Source organism: Mastacembelus armatus, chromosome 4 (assembly GCF_900324485.2).
Source record: "Mastacembelus armatus chromosome 4, fMasArm1.2, whole genome shotgun sequence".
Lineage (NCBI taxonomy): Eukaryota > Metazoa > Chordata > Actinopteri > Synbranchiformes > Mastacembelidae > Mastacembelus > Mastacembelus armatus.
Genome location: NC_046636.1, coordinates 1838474 through 1861569, shown reverse-complemented (window position 1 = coordinate 1861569; position 23096 = coordinate 1838474). Strand labels below are relative to the sequence as shown.

General features: G+C 42.5%; 3 protein-coding genes across 7 annotated transcripts in view; 2 read left to right on the top strand and 1 right to left on the bottom strand.

Moving 5' to 3' along the window:
• zc3h3 (zinc finger CCCH-type containing 3) overlaps nt 1-1305 on the top strand; it is a 121314-nt gene extending 120009 nt beyond the window's left edge. Inside the window, exon 33 of one of the 2 annotated variants that reach the window (XR_003296576.1) lies at nt 1191-1305. The gene's annotated coding sequence lies outside the window, so the exon portion shown is untranslated. The remainder of the gene's footprint in view (nt 1-1190) is intronic. The other variant, XR_003296579.1, reaches the window with a different exon arrangement.
• Nucleotides 1218-13954, top strand: atpaf1 (ATP synthase mitochondrial F1 complex assembly factor 1). Of its 3 annotated transcripts, XM_026323301.2 has the most exons (17): nt 1218-1309; nt 3605-3939; nt 5178-5286; nt 5549-5602; nt 5936-5998; nt 6119-6169; nt 6623-6670; nt 6864-6959; nt 7423-7527; nt 7755-8708; nt 8859-8962; nt 10032-10356; nt 11012-11189; nt 11380-11601; nt 11687-11795; nt 12960-13367; nt 13585-13954. In XM_026323301.2, the coding sequence occupies exons 2-10, from the start codon at nt 3725-3727 to the stop codon at nt 7935-7937; spliced, it is 924 nt and encodes a 307-aa protein (XP_026179086.1). In that variant the 5' UTR covers nt 1218-1309; nt 3605-3724; the 3' UTR covers nt 7938-8708; nt 8859-8962; nt 10032-10356; nt 11012-11189; nt 11380-11601; nt 11687-11795; nt 12960-13367; nt 13585-13954. The 3 variants fall into 3 exon arrangements, with proteins under 3 accessions (XP_026179086.1, XP_026179087.1, XP_026179085.1); XM_026323302.2 differs by having other exon boundaries at nt 7755-8962; nt 11380-11574; XM_026323300.2 differs by having other exon boundaries at nt 7755-8962.
• On the bottom strand, nt 10080-22446 carry rhpn1 (rhophilin, Rho GTPase binding protein 1). 2 transcript variants are annotated; one of them, XM_026323297.2, is made up of 16 exons: nt 22261-22446; nt 22063-22159; nt 19103-19218; nt 15736-15864; nt 15037-15112; nt 14646-14723; nt 14330-14454; nt 13588-13754; nt 13194-13381; nt 12958-13114; nt 11666-11782; nt 11391-11585; nt 11237-11313; nt 11002-11148; nt 10395-10547; nt 10080-10320 (listed from the first exon to the last, which is right to left on the bottom strand). In XM_026323297.2, exons 1-16 carry the CDS (start codon nt 22278-22280, stop codon nt 10111-10113), a joined length of 2052 nt encoding a protein of 683 aa, XP_026179082.1. In that variant the 5' UTR covers nt 22281-22446; the 3' UTR covers nt 10080-10110. The 2 variants fall into 2 exon arrangements, with proteins under 2 accessions (XP_026179082.1, XP_026179083.1); XM_026323298.1 differs by having other exon boundaries at nt 10111-10317.
• Nucleotides 22447-23096: the final 650 nt, after the last annotated feature.

Genomic DNA, 23096 nt, shown 5'->3' with positions numbered 1-23096 from the left:
AAATTTGGAAAAGAAGCGAGCATCGTGAGGGTTCACGTCATTTAGCCTCCTCGTTGGTCTGAAGAGTCTAAGTGTTCCAGCTCGGGCCGATGACTCTGTTCATCCATCCCATCTTTAATGCAACCTTTTGCAATAAAACTCCTCATATATCCTGGTGATTCAGTCACTACAAACTCATGTTGTGCAGCCAAATGTTTTTCAAACCTACTAAACTTTATTTTACATTTTAGTGTGGAGTACATCCACGGTTTATAGGCAGAATTCAGGACAGAAATCCAGATTTCAGGAGGTAAACTGAATGTAATATACAACAAAAACAACAAAAGGCAGATGTTAAATCCAGATATTAATGTGTGGCTGCAGAATATACAGCCTGCATTTTATTTTGATGCTTCTGTTTTTGTCCTAAAAATTGAACATTTTAAAATTGACAGTTCAGAATTAGGTTTGTTTTTTTTTTTTTTTTTAATGAGTGTGTGTAACAAATAAACTCCTCTTCCTGCCATTAAGTTTCTCAAATCATAAATATTACAGAGGTCATGACCTCAGGGTCGTCAAGATTAGCTCAGACGTAAAATAAAAAACAGGTTCCCAGAACTCAAAGTGTTTATGTGATATAAAAGCTGAGAGCTGGACCCACAGAATATTTAACTTGTGAATTATTGTTAATTCATTTTCCATCATTTGAGCTCACACAACATGACTGTGTGGTGTCGTAAACAGACGTTTCACCATCATCTGCAGCTTCCTGCTAAATATTTTGTTTTTTAAAAAAAAGTTGAACACATCTGTTGTGAAGCCACAAAAGGCTGAATTATGTGTGTGTCATTTTGTGAAATACTTTAAGAGACTCAGATTGAATAAAAAATGAAATGATGGAGCAGCTGTTCCATATTTATTACACAGAAGGCACTTAAAGCCTGAACACAGGAAATCTGTGCTGCGTTACATGTCTGAGCACGCTGGAGCGCTGTACCAAATGTTTGTGGGTTTTGCTTTTGCTTTATTTATTTATTCATTTATTTATTTGTTCTCTGGTGAGCGGGATTACCTCTGAATTATGGAACAGTCCCCTTTCTCTCCTTAAGTAAAAAATAACATCTGTCCGGCAAATGGAGAGCTTAGTGTTTCTCTATAATTAATGGTAAAAGCCTCCAGAGCCGCACATAAAATATACATCCTCCATGCAGGTCCCCATAACAAAGAGGAGGAGGAGGAGGCGGAGGAGGCAGCAGGTCAGTGAGAGGAAGAAAAACCAGAAGCATAAAGAGTCGATTAAAGAAGCCGCTCAGCATCTGACAGGAGGCGTGTGAGTGCAGCCACAGGCAAACCTGACACACAACACAGCTGAAACCAAATAAATAAACACAGAAGAAGAAAAACCATTTAAGATTCTCTTGACAACATTTTGGCCAAAATGACAGATTACAGATTTATTAAATTAAATTGGTTTTTTATTTACCAAAACAAAGTCCAGATTGTTCTGGTTTGTTTTAACCACCAGAATTAACAGCAGGTCACACCTGATATTCACCTCCATACAGGAAGACGCACGTTTAGTAACATGGAGCTCATGACTCCTGCATTGTTCTGTTGTTGTGTGGTTGTGCTGAGAAACAGTCGGTCACCTTACACTATTTGATTTTCATCCTTTCAGATTTTTAAAGAATGCCTAAAAATCTTTTTTATGTTGAAGGAAAACAAACGTATTCAAATCCATGAAGCTGCTTTAAGGCAAAGTTAATGGGAAATCTGTTTTTTAAACATGGTTCCTTTTAACCGTAGAAATGTCAGAGGTTCACACAGGACAGGACTGATCGCTGGTCATTATCCTGAGTGTCCTGAAAAACCAATGAGTTTGTTTTTAAAAAATTAAAAACAGAAAATGACACTGGATCAGCGTTTCGATGGAAAGGAAGCATTTAAACATTTAAACCAAAGAGCCGACCAAGCAGCACAATGGAGAAACAACACGTGGACTTTACTGTCGCTCTCACACTGTAACACACAGGTCACCCCAGACACGTCAGTTTAAATTGTCATGTTCTCTGGTGCAGGTAAAGGTTTGTTTAGCTCAGAGATGCAGGGGATGTTGCTCACGCTCACACTGTGATTTTAAATCTTTAAACAAGTGTATGTGACGTCTGACATTTGGCCACACAGTGTAAATAATAATCATATTTTAATAATCATTAAAATATGTAATTAATAAAAGGAAAGTGCTTTACAAACCCCAGAGAGATGAGAATATTTTCCTTAAGAAAGTCATTAGGAGCAGTTATAACTGCAGACACACACTGTATTTTTAATAAACTGCATACAGTATGACAATTATATATATATATATATATATATATATATAATTGTCATAATTATTGCCCTGATTCCTACATTTTAAATGCATTACATTATGTGATGATAATCAGAGTTCTGGGAAAAAGCAGTTTTCTGCATGAGGTTTGTAGAAAAATCATAAACACATTCAGGTCTACCTGGGCTTCTGTGCAGCACATTTATTGACGCTGTATGTGAGCAAGCATAGACAGGATGCACACATAAACACGCACACACCACCATCACCTGTGTGACAGCATGAACAGCTCCCAGCTGCTTTGTTTATTGATTAGTGATTGAAAAATGATTGGCTGTGGAAGGTAAACACAGAAGCACTCAGACGATCATGATGGTAACACACATCTCATTAAATTTACGGCCGACGTGGTGTCTTAGTTCACACACACACACTCATACTCAGGCATAAACATCAGTGTGAGCTTATGAAAACAACAGAAGAGAAGTTGATGGTTTTCTACATTTCTCTGTTTATTCGCTCACTTGTTTGTGGGGCAGATACTGGAGCTGGAACGATCTGCAGGGCTCAGATCCCAGAGACTCTTAACAAATGCTGCTTTAATGCAGGTTTCAGTGAAAGTCTGCAGTGACCTCTGCTGGTGATAGTGCATCAAAAATCAGTGCTGCACATTCGTGAACATATTCACGTATTTACATTATGTGTTGTGTATTGTGCCCATGTGCATTGTGAATGAAACATGAGATTTTATCTTTGAAATCAATATTTGAATGAGATCATGATGGAAACAAATTGTGCTAATATTTTATGATCTTAACAAATAACTGTTTTCTCACAATCACATCATGTACCAGTTTTGTCAGCTTCAATATATATATCATATATATATATATATATATATATATATATATATAATATATCATTGATATATTTATTTATTATTTTCTTTTTTCTTTTGTTAGGAAAACTAAGCTTGTTCTGTTGTCAAATATCACAACATTTATAATTGGTCATGTTTTTACCAAGCCACTATTTTCTTTATTTTAGGTAGTTTATATATTTATTATTTACTTTCTATTATCTATAGCTTTATTTATTTCCAATTAAAATTACAATATTAAATGCATTATCAGTACACTTGTTTTTCATGCCATTAGCCTAAATAGTTCTTTGTTATATTTTATAAGGAAACTGATATATAATGTTTGTCAGTCTAATCTTATTCACCACTTTTATTTACACCAACAACAAACCCATGTTCCTCAACACGCCACTGCCCTGCTTGTTTTCCAGCGGCCCCTCCTGCCCAGCCCGCTGCTCATTACCTGGACCAGGTGTGTTCAGGAACCTGGGTTAGTGACTTCTGGCTAAGCGGAACAAATGTGTTACATTCGCTCCCGCCGGACACCATAGATGTGGGACGGGGGCGACGGGAAGATGGCGGCGGCTTTGGTGCAGATGTCGTGCCTCTACCGCGGGATGCTAGCTGTCAGGGCCACCGGCATCAGGACGCTGATCCCTGGGCTGGTCCCGCCGCAGTTCCGGACCTTCTCAGTACGTAAGGAGCCGGAGCTGGAGGAGAACCCGTACTACAGCAAGTACCAGGACAAGATCCGGAGGCTGCGCAGGTCAGCGAGCTAACAAGCTAACTAGCTGCACGACCGGTCCGTCGCGAAACTGAATCCCCGTTTGAAAATCTGTTGTTTTAAAAGTCACTTGCTCCGAGACGAGCCAAGATCATCGATAGACTGTTGTAAGACCTTAAAACCTAATCCTGATGCGCTGATGATATTTTCGGTTCACATTTCAACCACGGAAACAGCGAAGAGACGCAGTTTTAACGCGTTTGTCTCTGACGGTTTTGACTGAGTTAACGTTTGTTACCAGACTCCTGACGAATAAAATATTATATAAGTTAAATTACTGTTTGTAAGATAAGTAGTTTATGAACCGGGAGGACCGTCAAATAAAAGACGGGTTTAGTTTCTTTACACTGACCCCCTCACACCTTATTTTGATCATGGCTTTAAAATATTAGAAACTTAAACATCAGGTTCAGTTTGTTTCACGAGATGTGACACTGAGCAGAAACAACAGAAACCTCATGATGTGGTTCCGGTAGGAAACGGCACCTTTTTGCATGTTCAGGGTGACTTTAGTAGTTTACTCAAATCAAATGAAACAAATGTTGAGAGAAGTTACAGTTGAAACAAATATTTTTCCTCTAAAAGACAATAAGTTGAGATGAACCTTTATTTATCGTTCATGGTGTTACAGCAGTGAAGTGTTAAATTCAACGTAGGGGGAAAAATAGAAAGTCACAAATTAAGTATCAAAAAAATCTAATATAATGTACTGAAATATAACAGCAATAAGAAGTAAATCTAATATTGCACTTTGGTTTGTTTGATTATTTACAGTTTTTATATTTTTTACAGTCAGCAGGGTTGTTAGCTTGGCTAACGTCCCCCTGCCTCCCACCACCTGCAGAGTCCAGGGGGTCTGGGCTCCTGATCAGGTAGTCCAGTCTCTTCCTGTCCCCTGTCAAAATGCTACTGCCCCAGCAGACCACTCTATAGAACATGGCTGGTGTCAAAGAAGGTCCTCAGGAGTGTCCCCATCACTCTTAAAGACTCAGTCTTCTTAGTGGGTAGAGCCTGCTCTGGCCTTTCCTGTGAAGGGGGTCAGTCGTTTTTGACCAGACCAGTTTATTGACCAGTGAAAAAAATGCTAGTTCAAACTGAGGCCTCCTCTCTCATTCTGGGCCACGTGGGAATGCAAATCATTACTGCAAATAAATTAAAGGTAAACAGGAGCAGATTAGTCCCTTTTGGTCTTTTACTGACATGTCTGACTTTGTTCCCAGCACCAAACCACAGGAGTACAAGGCCCGACTGGAGAAACGGCATGAGGTCAAGAAGGAAGTGCTGGAAGACTCCAAGCAGGCGGAGTTCGTCAGACTCATGGAGCAGGAGGTGGAGTATCAGACGGTCTCCAGACAGGACGGCACAGCCAGGAAAAACACTTCAAGGGTCCTGAAATAACAAATGCACTGCCCCAGTGTTTAGAATTAAGTCACGCTGAAGTTTGGAAAACTTTAGTCAGGCTTTTCCCCAGAAATGTTTTTCCTAACCACATGTTGTAATAGTTGTTGAATAGTTGCTGGAGCATTAACAAAAGAGCATTTTTGAGGTGTGTATGAATGAGATGTGACTTTTGTTGTGGGAATATTCTCAGCTGGAGAAAACAGACAAGATGGCCGCCAGCGATGGGGGTTTCACCAGGAACAAGGTGAGATGAGAGAAGAGCAGTTTAATCAGCCTGATGTTGCTTTTTCACATCCACTCTGCTTCTTCTGGTCACATGATACTGGGGTTTGCCCTTTAACAGTGTCCTATGACCCAAAAGTTTTTAATTGATGATGATGTGAAACAGAGAAAACATGAATGTTGGCATTTTTAATCAAATTTAGTCAAATCTGAGGTTTGTCTGCTGCACTTGAAGTTGAAGTCAGTGTTTTTGACACGATGGTGATGATGATGATTATTTTTATATTTATTACTATGGTGATGATGGACATGATGTGTGCTGTGATAAAACACTGGCTGATGTGTTTTTCTTCAGACACTGGGCTCCATCCTGAACCTGGACCTGATCCAGGACAAGGCAGGCGAGGAGGTTGCAGAGGTGAGCCTATGGGTGCTCCTCACTTCCTTCAGCATCACTCTGGTTAAACACAGATCGTCACATCATTTCCTGTGGTCGCTGAAACCACTAGTTTGTTACAACCTTCTGTTCTCTCCTCAGCTTTGGATGAGATATTACTCAACCAAGGACACGATCAGTGCCGTCATCCCGGTGAGTTTCAGTCCGACAACCTGCTGATACAAAACTCAATGTTCACTTATGTCACATATCTTTTAGTTTTTTCGTGTTTGGATTGAATGAACAAAATTAGGTGACGTCCACTCCTCACTGCCAAAGGTAGCTTGTGTTTTGTGTGTTTGTCTATTTTCATACTTTTGCGTTTCCATGACGTCTACTCCACATTTCACTGAGGTTTATTGGAAATTAGAAACACGTGACTCAGAAGTGGATCCAGTAGTGCAGCCAACCATAAATTTTAACTCACTTTACATTTATGGTTAAAGACCATGAGTGGTGAAGTTTGTTTTTATTGTGCACATCCTGACACAGGCTGCAGTAATTCTGTGTCCTGGTGGACCTGGAACAATTTCTTTATAGATGTTCGTATTGATCCAATAAGGAAAGTTCTCACATCTTAACAACCTGCCCTCTGCCATATTCCAGACGCAGACCTACGAGGTGATTTTGGGCAGATCGAGGTCCTGCCCCATGGTAAGATCACTGTCTCAGTGAAGCTGCAGCAGCCGCTGTCCTCATAACCAGAGACACTGGTTAATTGTCAGTTAATTGTCAGACTAAATAGTTAAAAATCAGGTTCCAACTAAATGTAAAGTGAACAACAATCTGCTCTTATATTAGTCATCAGTTTCTTGCTGCCCATCATGTTTCTCCTGGTCTCCCTCAGTTCCTGTATGCTCTGCCTCAGAAGGAGGGTTACGAGTTCTTCCTGGGTCAGTGGTCCGGGCACGAGCTCCACTTCACCTCCCTCATCAACGTCCAGGTAAGACCGCTTCACTCTGACACATTCAGGTGCAGCTGGGAAAGTCTGCCACTGCCTGTGCTTTGAAATTCAAACCCTAACCAGGTGACAAGTGCTGGCTAACCTCATCTCGTCAGCAAAGAGCTCTGACGTTTGCATTAATAAACAACTTCACAAGTGTAACAAGCCTTTTCATCATCTCTGCTGTAATTTGGTTCTGCATAAAGTTGTGAATTAGACCTTTAAGTCTCGCACGTTGTCACGCTAAGACTGGTAAACATTAGGATTGTAGTCTAAGTTTGGGGCCTTAGTTAGAAAAATCTTCTTGCTTTAATCTTCATTTGACGTCAGTATATCAGGTAAAAAATGTTTGTGATGGACTGAGAGTGAGATTTAGGTTGTGAAGTAAGTGTCTTAAGAAACTACAGAAGAAATTCTGGTCTGTGAGTGAGGAGGATGTTTTTTCTGCCCCATTTGTTTCTAGACACTTGGTGACAACGCTCCCAGTCAGCTGATCCTCTACCACTACCCAGACTTGAAGGAGAAGGGCGTGGTCCTCATGACGGCTGAGATGGACCCCAAGTTCATAGTAAGTCCTTTACCTGCGTGACTTCACCTGGCTGCGGGCCGCTCCCTGGTTAATGGACGTCGCTGGTGTCTTTGCAGCTGTTGTGTAAACTCTTCTGAAGGCTGATGGATCGCCTGTAGCTGTTAACATATGGGTGTAATGTTGACATGTCCACATAATTTTGGCCATGTAATGTCTCCGCACAAACAGGCTGATGTATTTAACCATTTGTCCGTCTGCTTTCCCAGACTGTCCACCAGGCGCAGTGCTTGGCCAATCAGGTGCAGCTGTTCTACGGCACACAGAGGCAGGAGACGTACCGACTGGTGGAGATGTTCAACCACCACCCAGCAGACTTCAAACACATGTCGGTGATAGCAGAGCTGGAACAGAGCGGCCTGGGGTCAGCGGTGGCCCCTGGAGGATCATAGAGGGCAGAGATGGACTGAAGTCTCCATCAGAGGTGCTGTTGGTCATTTAATTTCAGAGATGTGAGAGTTTGAATTGGGATAGAGCTGCTCTTTATACCAGGACCTTTGCAGCAGCATCCGTGACTTTGGCAAAAGGATCTAATGGAGCACAAACAGCTTCTGATGAACTCAAGAACTCTGTCTGGGACTTGATCCCCTCAGACGTCTGTCACATCTTTTCATTCATCAACCACAGGAGAATAATGTCATAATAAACAGTTCAGTAAGAATAAGAAGCACTGTCCAGTTAGCCCACAGCTATCCCCCTAAAACACAAGATAGTTAATAAATCATCTTTAAAAAAAACCCACTAATCTTAGAATCTGATTTCATGCAATAATATAAGAAATAGTTCTAAATATTTTGCTGGATTTGATATGTTGTTGACCCGAGCAAACCCCATTAATCTCACGTGTGTGCAGGTTTTTGCAGGTACATTTGTGACAAGTTGAGTTTGTTTGGAGTCTGTTGATCAGTGTCCTGTGAGTTAGTGCTTCGTCCACATTCAGCTGAAGTGTCAGGGTTTGAGGTGGTAATTTGTCATTCCTTTTATTGGATGAATGTGATTTATTACCACTCAGCCAAAACTATGGAAATAGGGCCCATCATTGCTGTTTGTGATGCCTGTACTCACCACATTAAACTGCTGAGATGTGGAAGTGACTGGTGTGCAGCCTGCCTGTGTCTGTGCTGGTGCAGATCACTGTGGCCCAGGAGGACGTCACCCTGCAGGTATGTAAACATTTCACCAGGTCACAGAGGTGACAACACACCTGAAGGTTTCACTGCAGTTACACACACTGCCATAGGTCCGAGACTAGAGGAAGAGACTTGGCACGCACTTTGTTTGTACTTCAGCATTTGATTGTTGATTGATTTCAGTGCCCGGAGGAGGAAGTCGTCCTGATGAAGAAGATGATTGTGCCTTTGGGAGTCCTCCGTCTTCTTAACAGGATGTCCACTCTCCTTCATCAGCTTCACTCAAAGTAAGAATCCATTCAAACATGTAGTTGAGAACCCAGGTGATGTTGTGTTGCCCCCTAGTGGTCACAAACCAGTAAATACTGCTTTACATACTGTACATGTAGGACTTCCTGTAGTGCTAACTATGAATGGTACAGCAATGAGTCCTGAGCTACTGTCTGCTTTACATTGACTGGATATGTTGTGTTGTGTGTTATCGTTTTGAAACATGGCAGGAACATGAAAACAGGTGTAGCTGTAGTTGTTCTTCACTTGTTTTTATACATGAAAAACTCCAAAGTCAAATCCAGTCAAAGATTCAGGAAAAAAATAAAGTTGTCTTCATAACAGTTTGACATTTATCACAGAGCAGGGACCTACCAGCCACGCACACAAAGCCTGAGAGACTGGATGAATGATTTTATTACAGATTTGCAGTCCAGAATAAGAAACAATATTAATTGGGAAACACAGGGTGTCCATAAAGTCTCATTATATTATAAAGGCAATTGATGTGATATCTTAATCATGTTTATCAAAGTTCTTTCTATGGGGTGATGTTAAAGATATCGTGCATCGAACAAAGATACGGGACAAAAGATCACTGATGCCGTTGCCACATTGATGAGGCTGCTACAGCGAACATGGCAAGAAATCGAGCACCGTCTTGATGTGGTTCATGCCACTAATGGTGCTCAATTAAATGAGGCAAAAAACTTCAGTATCTCCTCATTTTGGAATCACTTCCACATATTTGTCTGTTCATTTGCTTTTGTAATATTCTTTAAATTAAGAGACTTTGACACCCTGTATTTTTTTCTGTTAAAAGATTCTACAGTAGTATTATTTAGATCAAACCTCTGAAGTGCTTTTTATTATGCAGAAATGAGAAAAAAATGAAAGTCTCACACTGAAGATGAAGTTGAATGTCTGAGTAATTTAGGCAGGACTGCACCTCTGTAACAACCATAATAACTCATGCACTGTAAAGATTAGCAAAAAGCACCATGTGGAGATATCCTAGCTGGAATATGCACTTTCACATGTGTGATTGGCCGGAAACATTGATCTTGTGCTCTTTCTGTCCGATAGCTGCTCCACCGTGCAGGAGGCGGTGCTTCTCGGTGCAGTCCTAATGGCGCCGTGTGCTCCGTTGCTGTGGCTCGAGTTCTCAGTACATGGCCTCAGCGCCTCGGATGCTTCCAAACGACAAACTGAAGGTGCTTCCTAGTCTCTTAGTGATGCCGCTGCCTTCCCTCCTCCTCCTGTTCCAGCTCAGCAGTGAGGCGGAGCTCTGGCCCTTAGCCCCGCCCACCAGATGCTGCCCAGTGTTTTCTTTGTTGCTGCTGTTGGACACCATGATGGTTCTCCTCTCCACCTGCTGACACACACACATCAGGTTCCAGTCACTACACAGGTGAGCACACACTCACATACACACATGCTCACATTTACCTGTGTATCATGGGAGTGTAATGTGATCACGCTGAGCTCCACCCCCATGTCACTGGGGCTCTTTAGCATGTGCACCACTTCTCCATGTTTGGCCCATTTACAGTCCTGTCCGTCCACTGCCACGATGTAGTCTCCTTCCCTCAGTCCTGCCTCCTGAGCAGCACAAGCATCAGGAGGAGTGAACACATGTTGAGAACTGAACAATATATTTCAATAGCTAATCCTCAGCTACGTGTTAAAGTTTGGGTTTGACATGAACCTTTTCACTCTGCACTGACATCTGTACTCTTTCCCTACAGTGTCTATAGACGTTAGTTCTGGTGTCTCCTTCCTGCCATCAAGTGCTTAGAAATGATTTGTACTTTAATATGGAATGAAGTTTTCATTAGAAGACACCCAGGAGCAGGTTTCACTTTAATCCACTTTAAATTGATTTTCAGCCAAACCAAAAACTGGTACCTGCTCTTACATGTGTCCATTCCAGCTACAGAAAACAAAAGTGTAAGTGCAGCTGAGAAAAGGGTCGACCATTAGGACAGATGGGGTCAAACTTGATGTACTGTACTTCTTTATTGGTTTTTAAAAAAGTTGAATTTATTTCTCTGACCGCTGCACAGCCTCCAGGCACCACTCCGGCCACCAGGACAGGGGAGTCTCCTCTGAGTGTCAGGCCCAGTCCACCCTCTCTCCTCTGCAGGGAGATCACGCGCACTGGACCCCAACGAGCCCTGGCACAGAACACTGACAGGGGCCCCTGCAAAGAAGACGGAAGAGTCATGGAAAACTCCAGTAAAAGTAGGTACTGCAGTTTATTTTACTGTCTCTTCAGTGTGTGGCCTTACCAGTCTCTGGAAGATATCAGTCACCTGGACAGTGGAGAAGTTGGGGGGGGTGATGTCTGGTTTCTGGTGGGTTTGAGCTGTTGACAGGAAACCAGTCAGTCATTAGGGCCCAACTGACGTATCATTACTGACTAATCTTACAGGTGTGACTTACACTGGATCTCCGGAGCCTCTGCGGTTTCATCAAAATCGTCCTCCCTGTCCAGCTCGGAGTACTTGTCCAGAGAGCGTTTGTGTGTGAGCGACAGCACGTCCTGCAGGATGTCCATCTTCCTCAGGATCTTACACAGGCCGTGGACACGCATGGCCTCCTCGTGTCTGATCACTGCTCGCCGCAGGTGGGCTTTACCTGCGCACACATGCAGGTGACATTTATCAAATAGAAAACGTCACTTCCCTGACACAGCACAGGTTCTCACAGGAACTTACCGAGCTTTCTTCTTTTGTCAGGATCCTGTAAAACCTGGCTGAGTGTCAGTCCTGTTGGAGGGCTGACGTAGAAGTGGACGAAGGCCTTCTCTGATTCCTCGTCACCCTCCGCAGACACTGCAGAAACAAGGTGCTTCAGCTGCTCAGTCCTCTGTCTCACCCCTGCTCTGGATCTTACTCCTCTACTCCCTACACCTCCATCTCCACCTTTGTCTTCATCATTCTACCACTCTAGCTTTCTACCCTTCCCTCCCTCATCTACTTCTCTCCCCACTTCTAGTCCTCACTCCACCTACCTCTCTCACTTCTACTTCTCCCTTTACTTTACCTTCTCCAACCTCTACACCTAGCTCCCATTCCTCCAGTCTACTTCTTTCTCCACCTCAGTCCTTCTACACAATTCCTACTTCTCTATATCCGGATCTCTACCCTTCTTTCTCCATCCATTCCTTCTCTCCACCTCTACTCCTCTCCACTACTTACCCCCACCGTTTATCTTTCTAGCTCTACCTATTTCTACACCTCCCCCACCTTATCCTTCTCTCCCCCCTTCACTTTTATACCACTACCCTATCTCCAACTCTATTTCCCCAATTCCTACTTCTTACCTCTCCCCTACCTCTACACTTCTACACCTCCTCTCACTTTTCACCTCTCCAACCCTCTATCCTTTTTTTCTACCACTTTCCTTGCTCTTCTTCCTGTCATCTCTACTTACCTTCACCTTTATCCTCCTGTACCTCACTCTACACCTCCCCCACCTTTTCTTCTCTACCTCTCTCCCCTTCCTCCTCCTTTATACCACTATCCTACCTTCTCTGCCTCCTGCACCTCTTCCTACATACACCTCCTTTGTCCTCTCACCTCCAACTCCTGCCCTGCCCTTATCTCCACCCATGTCTACCCTTCAGTGTTCCTCTCTCCACCTCTGTACCACTATCCCATCTCCACTTCCTGCTCTCCTACTTCTTTCTCCACCTGTACTCCTCCCTCATCTCCACTTTATGCCTCTCTCCTTCCGCCTCCACCTTTTATATGACTACCCCATTTGCACTTCTCTACTTCCACATCCTGCATCTCTCCCTACATATGCTGCCCTCCACCTCCATTTCTACACCCATGTCTACCCTTTTCAGTCAATGTGTTCCTTTATCTATTTCCTGGCCTCTCCCTACATTTCTGCCTTTATCCTTCTCTGATTCAAACCTGTCTTCTACCTGTCTGTCCCTCCCTCTCCACCTTCAGATGTGTCTTATCTGCTAAATGTAACATGTTTGTCATTTGTTACTTACAGGTGTGGTCACAAAGTGCAGCAGCAGCGTAGTAGTGTGAGAGAGCGCGGAAGTGTTCAGATTTGACCTGGACCATGGACGCCCATGAAAATGGCACGTAGTCCTTCATCAGAGGCTGAGTCATGGTCTGCTGCACTAACAAGTAGACGTCTGACACCTGCAGGACATACACACAGTGAGAATCACAGGATACCAGCAGTAACAACAGGAGCACAACCAGTGACCTGTGTACTCACCCGTGCAGCCTCCTGTGCCAGGCGGAGTTGGGAAGTAAAGTGTGTGTCCTGCGTGGTGAGTGTGACACGCTCAAACACACACTCCTGCACCTGGGCGACCATCAGGCGAACCAACATGCAGAGCGACGGCCCGCTCATGTCCAGACTTGGTGCATTGGAGAAATTCTCCTTTAGGTAATTAAATGCACCTAAACCCAGGAGGAAATTGGGATAAATGGAAAGTGAAGGTTACATCATCTCAATTTTTGCAATGAAGTGGCCTAATAGATTCTTTGGTACCAGCTTCCTTTCTCAGCAGCATAAATAAAATATTGAAATGAGCAACTATTTGTAGTCATGAATGAACATGAACATCCAGGTAGGGGTTTAAGTGTGTGTTTGTGTGTTGCAGTACCAGCTGCTCGCTGAAAGGCGTCTATAGCTCGGTCTATGCCGGCTGCTGCAGAGCGGTCCTGCCGTGCTCCGATCTGGGTGTACAGAGCGCCGATGTTGAACAGCACACTTCCTTTCTCAAAGGCCAACGCACGCTGACACGACGGGACGCCAGTCAGAGAGTCGTACCTGACGGACAGACGAAAAGGAATGAAATGATGCATTAGACTGGGCTCTTTATATAAAAAAGGCAACATCTCCTGAGGTCGTCATGTCAGTATAAAGATCTTCAAATTAAATGTACAGTTAACAAAAACCTGACACTGGCCATATTCACCTGTCATCTCTGGTTTAGTTCAAGTGTCTAATAAAACTCCTAAAATATCAAACTCAATTTGATTTGTTTTGAGTGTACACTACTGCACCTCTGGGCTCATGTTCAATGTCTGTCTTCAAACTAAATCTATAAAACTATGGAACTGGTTTAGTTGAGTATCGACTGTACAACACAGGTCGTTTTTTAACTGATGTTCTGTAGCTACTTCATAAGTTTAATTGGTCGTAAAAGTATGAACAACTAAACCTGGCCAATCACAGAACTGCTCTCGTAATAATGATTATTAGTAATATTAATATTACAGCTGGTGGTAATGGAAAAGACTGAGTTACTTCACATCAACATGTGGTCAGCTCTCTACATTCAGTAACTGTTTTGCAAAGTTAAGCCCCAGTTCTGAAATAAAAAAAACATGCTGATGTCTTACCAGTGGAAGTGCACGCCCAGGTTCCTGTGAGGAGGGAAGAACCGCTGGTCCAGGTAATACAGCTGGTTGTAATACTCCATCAGCAGCTCCAGACCGGCCTGGTTACGACTCGGTGTACGCATGGCCTGATCCAAAAACGACAAACACAAATATGCTCCTGCTGTAATAGACAGACTGCAGGTTTCCTACACATGTAGAGTTTCTTCATGTAGGTGATTTTTATGATGCAATGGCTTTCTACAGCCAGTTTAACAAAAACACATAATGCAGAACAGATGAATGTTTTTCTTTGAAGTTGCACAAGTGCATTTATTACCTGTCTGAGCTCCATAAGCTCTTTGATCTCCTTGTCATAGACGGAGCCGTCCTCTCCGTAGTGCTCACAGATGAAGTCCTGTAAGAGCAGCCATGGACACAATAAATCTGTTTCACAGCAGCTCAAAACCTTTGTATTTCATACTATTTCAACAAAGTGCGGATGAATGTATTCAACTACAAATTCCTTCCAGTAGCCTTGGGAAACAAAGAATGTGAGCTTAGGAAGACTGGCTGTTTGATCACGCTGGTCCTTTGTTCCCTAGTATTATTATATCAATGTTTTTTTTTTCTGCACAAGCCTAAACTTTAAGTTTGTGAGCGGTAAGAGAAGAAGAACAGGAAAGGTCATACATGAGGTTAAATGTCAGTAGATCTGTGCCATTTTTTACCTGGATAGGAACTGTGAAGTCCACCTCTTTGGTTTCTTTCAGTCCCAGTGGGATGAGGGGGACGTTGACAGCCTCACTGCAAAAAAACAAATACAATACGTTTATGTTTGTGTGTGTGTGTGTGTAACCTTTCACACAGACACACCAACATGGTGACAGACAGTGAGGCTAACAGCCATGATCAGCACTGCCATCTGCTTGTCTTCAGGGCTTCATCCTGCTAACAAGCCAAGCTAAAGCCCAGTATTAACCCTTACAGCCCTGCCCCCCACAGGCAAAACACACACACTCAGCATGGGGTCATTAATGACAGTAACCAGGGGATTTAACCCTCCCATGAACCAAGGCTGAACTGGGGAAAAAAAAAACACATTTGTTTGTACTTCTACACCTGTGAGGACATAAGGAGTCTCACTGACATAACTCACTTGGCCGAAACCCGATTCTGACGTCTTAGTTTGAACACCCTGACAGTGATTAAGCAACCAGACAAAACGTAACGACACAAAGGTGTTCTCACAAGCAGGGTCTACAACCTAAATAGGTCATGAGAGTGAGACATACACTCCACACAATGTGAACACTAATGGATGTCTTCACCAGTTATAATTCTCATTACACTAATGAGTGTGACCTGGAATGAATGGACAAACAATAAACAAACTATTTGTGTGTGTGTGTGTGTGTCAGTCCACCCACCTGTCTGTCTGGTACACCTCCATGTTGCTGTTGAGCTCCTCCAGCTCTTCTTTGAGCAGCTGTAGGTTGGAGTTGACGAAGCTGAGCTCCAGAGCCACCGTCTCCTTCACTTTGTTGTTGGTTGTCGCCCTGCACAACGAAACACACACACCAGATCACAGCCATCATCAACACCAACAAACATGCAACAGATTAAAACACACACACCAGATCACAGCCATCATCCACACCATCAGATAAAACAGAAGTCTGAAATGCGCAACTTACTGCATCAACTGGCCTGAGAACCGTAAGCATTTTACTGGATGACTGATTGTCTGACCACATAACAGAAATAATTATGGAAAATGGGACTTTCACTTCTCCACTTCTGCCATTTCCATCTCTGCAGCTGCTCATCGTGTGACCGTGTGCTGCCGCAAACAGCTACATCATGAGACTGAACTAAATAACTTAATCAAAATTTGTCAATAATATCGATTAGTTGTTGCAGCCCCACTTCAGTTTTCACCTTCCTTTTCGTCCTTATTAAGCATCTTAGTTGTATTTTTTACACTTTGTGGTTCAGTTTCTTTCTGTAACTTTAAAAAGTCCAAGCTAAATGTGTGGTTGTGTTTTGGATCACAGATAATTCACTCCAGCTACAAATCAACACTTGACTGGTTGCAAGTGAACTACACTTAACCAACCTTTGCTTCTCTCCAGCTTCCTCCTGTTCTCCTCTTGGGAAAACTGGATCCTTTTACTTTCCTCTTGCTCCACAATTGAGCACATATTTGCATAATGGGAAAAAGTCTGAAATGATCTAAAGTTTCGCTGACAACATATAATCTGTGGACAGGCCCTTTAAATTAGTGTCAACACCCCACCAACAGCATGACATATACAAAGTCGGCCTACAGCATCCTGCCCTCCACCTTTATCAGTCACTAATTACAGTCAGACGCTTCCACCACAGCACTGCCAGATCATCTGCACTTTTGAACACGCCTGGTTTCTTGCAGGAATCAGGCCAGACGCAAATATCATGTGGGTTGTGCATTACTGAATAAATTTAGCCATTGAAATTAAAATCAATTAACAACTTCTACAGACGTTAGATGAGGCAGAAGCTCAAAATCAGTACTTCATTTTAGATCTGGACTAAATATTGTGATTCTCCACAGTAACACATGACCAAACTCGGCTCAATCAAGTATATGAAGCTCACCACGGAGCATCTTCTAAAGAACCTTAATCTGTCCACTCTCTGACACATACACACCTATAACCAGGGCAATCTGATTAGTCAGCTTTAAATGGGCTGCCACATATCCCCTTCACACACACCCATTTACACGCATACAGCAGCTCTTCATGGGAAAACAAAACTCTTTCTAACTCAGTGTTTGCACTGACGGGAAGGCTGTGGGTACGAGAGTCTCTCATCATACATAACTAACTGACATGAAGACCAGGATTATTATTAACTACTGTTCCCACAGAGAAACACGCCCTGCAGCACATAACACAAAGCCTTCATCAGCCAATCACAGGCCATGATGAGTTACAACCCTTCTTTTATTGGTAATTAGTATCTTAGCCCCCCCCCACCAGCCACCCAGCAGCACTCATGACACGACCCACTTCCACAGCAGCTTCAGAGCGAAGTGAAAGCGAGAGTGTGGTCTATTCCAGCCGCCCTGAAAGGGGGAGGACAGAAGAAAAAAGGTCTAATGGTGCCACACAAATAAGTGGGGGGATGAGCTCTGCTGGGAATCTCTGCATGGGAACAGGACGGGAGGTGGACACAAAGCTGGCTGATTACAGGCCGGCAGGCTGTGTGGTGGTCCTCTTTGTCTCTGTGACCCGCCGTCCCAATAGAAAGGGCAGGAGCACTTGTTTTATTTCCCCTAAACTGAGTCATCGTCTTTCAGGGTAACCACCTGAATGCAGCCAAAATAATGCAGGACAGAAAAATAAATAATGAATCTACTCTACCTGTTACTTCTGATAGAATTAGTTGATTATTCAACAGAAAATATGTCAAAAAAAACATTGACAATCAATGGATTACTTAAGTTATTTATCAAACATACACTGGTTCTGCATTTTTAACTTAACAACTTTGGATCCAGTCAGAAAACAGAACCAATTTGATGGTGTTACCTTCGACTCTTTCACCATTTCTGGAAATGTATAGAACAATAGAGACTCAATTCTACTGAATGCAATTTTACTAAAGCCAATTGTACTAGAAAGATTGTTGTGAAGCTTGATCAGTTGTAGCCGAACATGTCTGGGCATAAGGGTGAGTCAAGGGTGCTCTTGGTTGTCCTTTAATTAAAGACGCTGTTTTGTTTTGTGTGTGCAGTTTATTAGATTCTGACACGGCACCAAGGAGGAAGAAAGTAGCTCCTTGCTTTAATTAAGTGGCTCAACCTCCTACTCCCAATTTAAATCTTTATGGGGGAGTGGAAGCAAGTCCACAGCAAGTGTGTTTTCAGTGTTTTGCACAGTGGGCATAAATGTTCTCAAGTGTGTTTTGCACAGCGGGTCATTCATATTATAAATGTTCTCAAAACTGACTCAAAAGTGTCAAGCAAACGTCTGGACATACATCAGACGTATAAGGCACAGGCACAAAAACATGGAGAGAAGCTCAAAAAAATAAAGATGATACAAATTTTTTTAGAGGAAAGGCTTGTTCTCCTTTTTTTTTTTTTACCTCCATACTTTTTTTTTTTACTAATAAAATGTTTTCAATCTGTGTGAATAACAGCCAGCTGCTTCTAAACACAAAGCCAAGACAGTTGATCTAGGTGATCCTCCCTGCTGGAGTTCAGTTTGAAAAAATAGTAGTAGATACATAAATGTGCATAAAACAGAGACTACACACAAGCAGAGTGACAAAAACGTGCACATCTACAAACACTGAACACACACAGCCATAATCCTGGGTGGTACTGGTGTGGGTTCTGGAGGACACTGATTTCTGACCTTTCCCCATCACTGGACACAATGTGAGTCAACAAGTTGACAAAGAGCAACCAACACAGAGCACAGCATTCATCAGACAGAGCCGACCCAGGAGAAAGGTTTCCTCTTCACATCAAACCAAATGGCATCAAGAAAGGCCCAACTCACGTCATTTTACCTATTTCCCACATAACACTGCTTGTTTTGAGATTTTCAATCTATTAGGTGACATTATCTCAAATTGACACTGCCTGTTTACGACATATAGGCCCTCAATAGATGCAAACACACTGTAACAACATTTCTTACATTTTCAAGATAGAAAATATTGTTTTGACATTTTAGATAGACTGATACCATTTAGAAAACTGGGCACCACCACTAAGAGCAGTCAGAAAAGTGTCCTTACCTGAACAGGTTCTCTGCTCCGGCTCTCATGCGCATCTCCTTGTTGATCTGTTGGTTGATGCGAGCTCGTCTGTGCTGCAGTTTACTGCGCTGAGTCTGGGCGAAAGGATCACAGCCCTGCCGCAGAAACAGAGGAGACAAAGATTCAGAGTCCGAAAAAAATATGAAGGCAGTAAGAGATCTGGAGATGACAACTCTGAGAAGGGTGTTAACTAAATTATATTAGTAAGAGCTGTGGTCTATGAAAATAAGGTCTTACTTAAAGACCATACCAACCCAACTAAGAGTCAGTCCTTCCTTAACTTTGCAATGACCTGATTATAGAGTTTGAACAAAAAGAAAGCAGGCTGAAAATTACAGATGTGTGGGAATAAAAGGACAAATCTGAATAAATATTTAAGCTAACATTATTTATGTTGATTTTTTTCCTTTACTGTGTCACCCACTGATATCAAACATCCGTTTTACCAATCCAAAGAAATCATTAACCACTGGTTAAGTTAAAAACTAAGCAGCATCAACAATCTTGGAGGCAGCTGGAATTTACACGAGAATTTGGAAACTCGTGATTTTCCACAAAAATACTCAAAGACGTGGACAGAAACAGCTTGAGGGACAGGGTGTTCATCTGAGAGACAGTACTGACAACCCAACTTTCAAGTGTAATCTCTATAAAGTCAGTAGAGTAAGTATCTTTTCATAATCATAGCACACATGCAACAAAGTAAACATCAGGGCAAAGCGTCCATGTTGGACAGGAAAGCACCTCTGAGGCAAATAGCGTGTTAGAGGTGGAGAAACTATGAGTTCAGGACAGGAGAGCTTTTTGGATGCTAAAGATTTTAAAAGTCAGCCAAAAGAAGGATCTGGTAATATGTCAGAGCTCTGTAAGCCTCTTAATCTCACTTCAACAGGCATTTTGCCAAAAACACCAGAACAGCTTCCCACGGCTCTTTGTCAAATGTCTGCTCACTAAAATCAGCAATGCCTCATACAATGCCCCACTGAGTCACACTTAAAAGGTAAACACTGGTACAGTAACATGACAGATAGAGAAGCTGTTCTGTAAACATGCTGAACACTCCCATTCCTTATCCCTTAACGCAGCCAACTTTTCATTTTCCAACATTCTCCCTTTATCGAGTTCTCTCTCAGCCAGTTGAGGTGTTTGTTTTAGCACATCAAGTAATCCCCAAGAGTGTCTGCGTGGATTAGTTTTCTGGCCGAGCTCCCATGAGGACGGAGGCTGCTCGACATCTGTGCAGATCAAGTCAAAAAGCTTGGGTCAAAAACCTCCAGCAGGTGACTTTCTGTGTGCATGCTATTCAGCTTTCTATCATGTAAACAAATACGCTGAGGGGATGTCTGTTCTTTCTCCATTCAAGCCAGAAACATTCCCACAGGTGCACACATCACATCTTAGAATATTTACTGCTAATAATGTATACTGTACTGTGTACTATCATAAATATATCTATTAAAGTGCATGCTCAGAAAGTTTAAAGTTTTCACATCCACCAATGGAAGCTTAAAATAATTAAAGAATTATTTGACACATAGGTAGATGTGGAAATATTTAGCTATTCCACAATACGATTAAAAACAATACATCAATGCATCATTTCAAATATTTGCTTCCTGTTAAAACCACCGCCCGTATTCGGGCCAGAAACTGTATTTCTGAATGTATTTCTAAATATCTTCGATCTGGTCAGACAAAGTATATGCCAATAGAAAGCAAAAAACCTCACGACTCAAACGGTATAAATCAATTTAAGATTGAATTATCACAGCGACAACAGTCCCTTAATGTTTAACAGGAGTACAAACACAGCAAAACGGTAATTCTTACATTTGCTGATGTGTACGGATCCACACCTGGACAGAAACGTGTTGCACATCAATGTTTTCGTAAAAGTCCGGTGAATAAAATGCCTCCATGTTTTCAGTCCAAAAGACGAAGTATCCTCAAGAAAAAGCCATAAAACCGTCGTCTTCCACTTTGAGTCCTGTTAAAATGTTTTAGCTAGCGTTGACGTTAATAGTTTAGCTAGCGTTAACGTTAATAGTTTACCTAAATAATACCATTTGTTCTCCAGTTGTTTTCGCAAACAAACAGTCGGTAGATTTACACTTTGCAGGCTCCCGCTTTGTTTCTGGTTCAGTTTCATAAAATCTAAAATGTCTCCAAACTGCATATTTTAACGGAACAGGTGTCGCTCGTGCACTTTCCGTTTGTTCAGCCCGCCATTTTCTCACGTAATCACGCAGCTAAACGTACGAGCCTAAACGTCCGTGTAGCGCATGCGCTACAAGCACGAATGCACGTAGGCAGTTTGTAGTCCGGTAGTAATAAAACATTAAATCAATATTAAAATCTATTATTAATTACTCATCATCTATGCAGACTAATTTTAAAGTGAAAAAATGATTGTTTTCCTACCTGTATCACAGTGATACATCATTTCTTATGGTCTGGTCTCCAGATCTGGTTTAATTGGTTTTAAGAACCTACCGACGATCTTACTGCTATAATCCAAAAACAACGAAGTTTAAAAGGATTTTATTGATGGTGCTCATAGTGTTTACATTTGAAGGAGACAGGATTATGGCAGGAACTATGACTTTGTGAAGCTAAGTGTGGAGAATGGGGCAGGTTGCAGAGGCTCACGGGGATTTTGACAAACGCACCTCGCAAATGTCAACAGAGTATGTCTCTGTGTTATGAGACTTAAAGCAGCTTCCTGGGGAAAGACTTGTTTTCTGTTTATTTCATTGAATCCCCTTATCTGTGTGAGATAACACAAGAGGGGGGGACTTACAGTCTGCAGTTACCTTATTCTGGATTTTACTGGGCCACCCGGGAGCTAATGTGGATCTCCAGATCTGTTTTCAAAGCCTTCCCTTAAGTTGTATTCGTCCCAGAGTGTGTGTGGTGTCCAGGGTGTCCAGGTGTCTCACCTTTCGGATGCTCCCGCTGTGGCTGCCGCCCTCCCTGGGTAACGGTACCGACACATCGTCGTCCGAGGCTCCGTCTGACAGGGACATCTCCAGCTCTCTGTTAACGCCAGTATAAGTTTTACTCACACGACACATCAGTCTGCGTTAGAAGAAGCAGCTAAACCACTGAGGAACTCGGTGCTAACGACTTTTACTCGCCTTGTGGCAGGTTCATCCATCGTGAAGCAGCGACGCCGGTGGACGAAAAGTCCCTACATGCCTCCAGGTTTGTATCACGCCACGATAACGCAGGTCTCCAAGGGTCGGCCAAGAGTGGAGTCGACTTTAAACCAACTTTCTACTCCTGAAAACAAAGCACCGCCCGCTCCCCAAACCTCCTTCACCCCCAGCTCGCTTTTTCTGGCTTGTGTGCAGCTGCAGGAGCTGATTCACCGAGGCGGGCCGCCACTGCGGCTATTGGCCAATCATACAGCCGTTTCTGAGACTGACAGGGCATCTACAAATCAGACGGCAGATTAGGATTGAACGACGTCACGAATTAGCCAATCAAAACTGGCCCATGGCATCCACCCCCTCGCCCCCTCCGCGCACTCCGAAGGGCCGTTACTATGGCAACGTCAGGGCTCTGGCCTGTGTGTGGGCGCTTAGGAGAAGCCCCGCCCCTTTTAGAACCCTAAACATGAATATTAGTCATAGTTAACATCACGCTATAATAATAATAACAATACTAACAGTAATAATATACTACTACTACTACTACTAATAATAATACTAATAATAATATTAACAATAATAATATACGAATACTAATAATAATAATAATATTAACAATAATAATATACTAATACTAATAATAATAATAATAATATATTATCATTGCTGTTTTTTTATCACAGCGTATCTGCAGATGTTTAATAAGTGGACCTATTTAAACGCCATAGGTAAGAATGTTTAAATGTTTTGTGAAATTACCAGCAGGTAAATCTCCAGCAGGTCTGTCCCTATGGTTTCCAAGGTGGCCCCCTCCTAAGGGG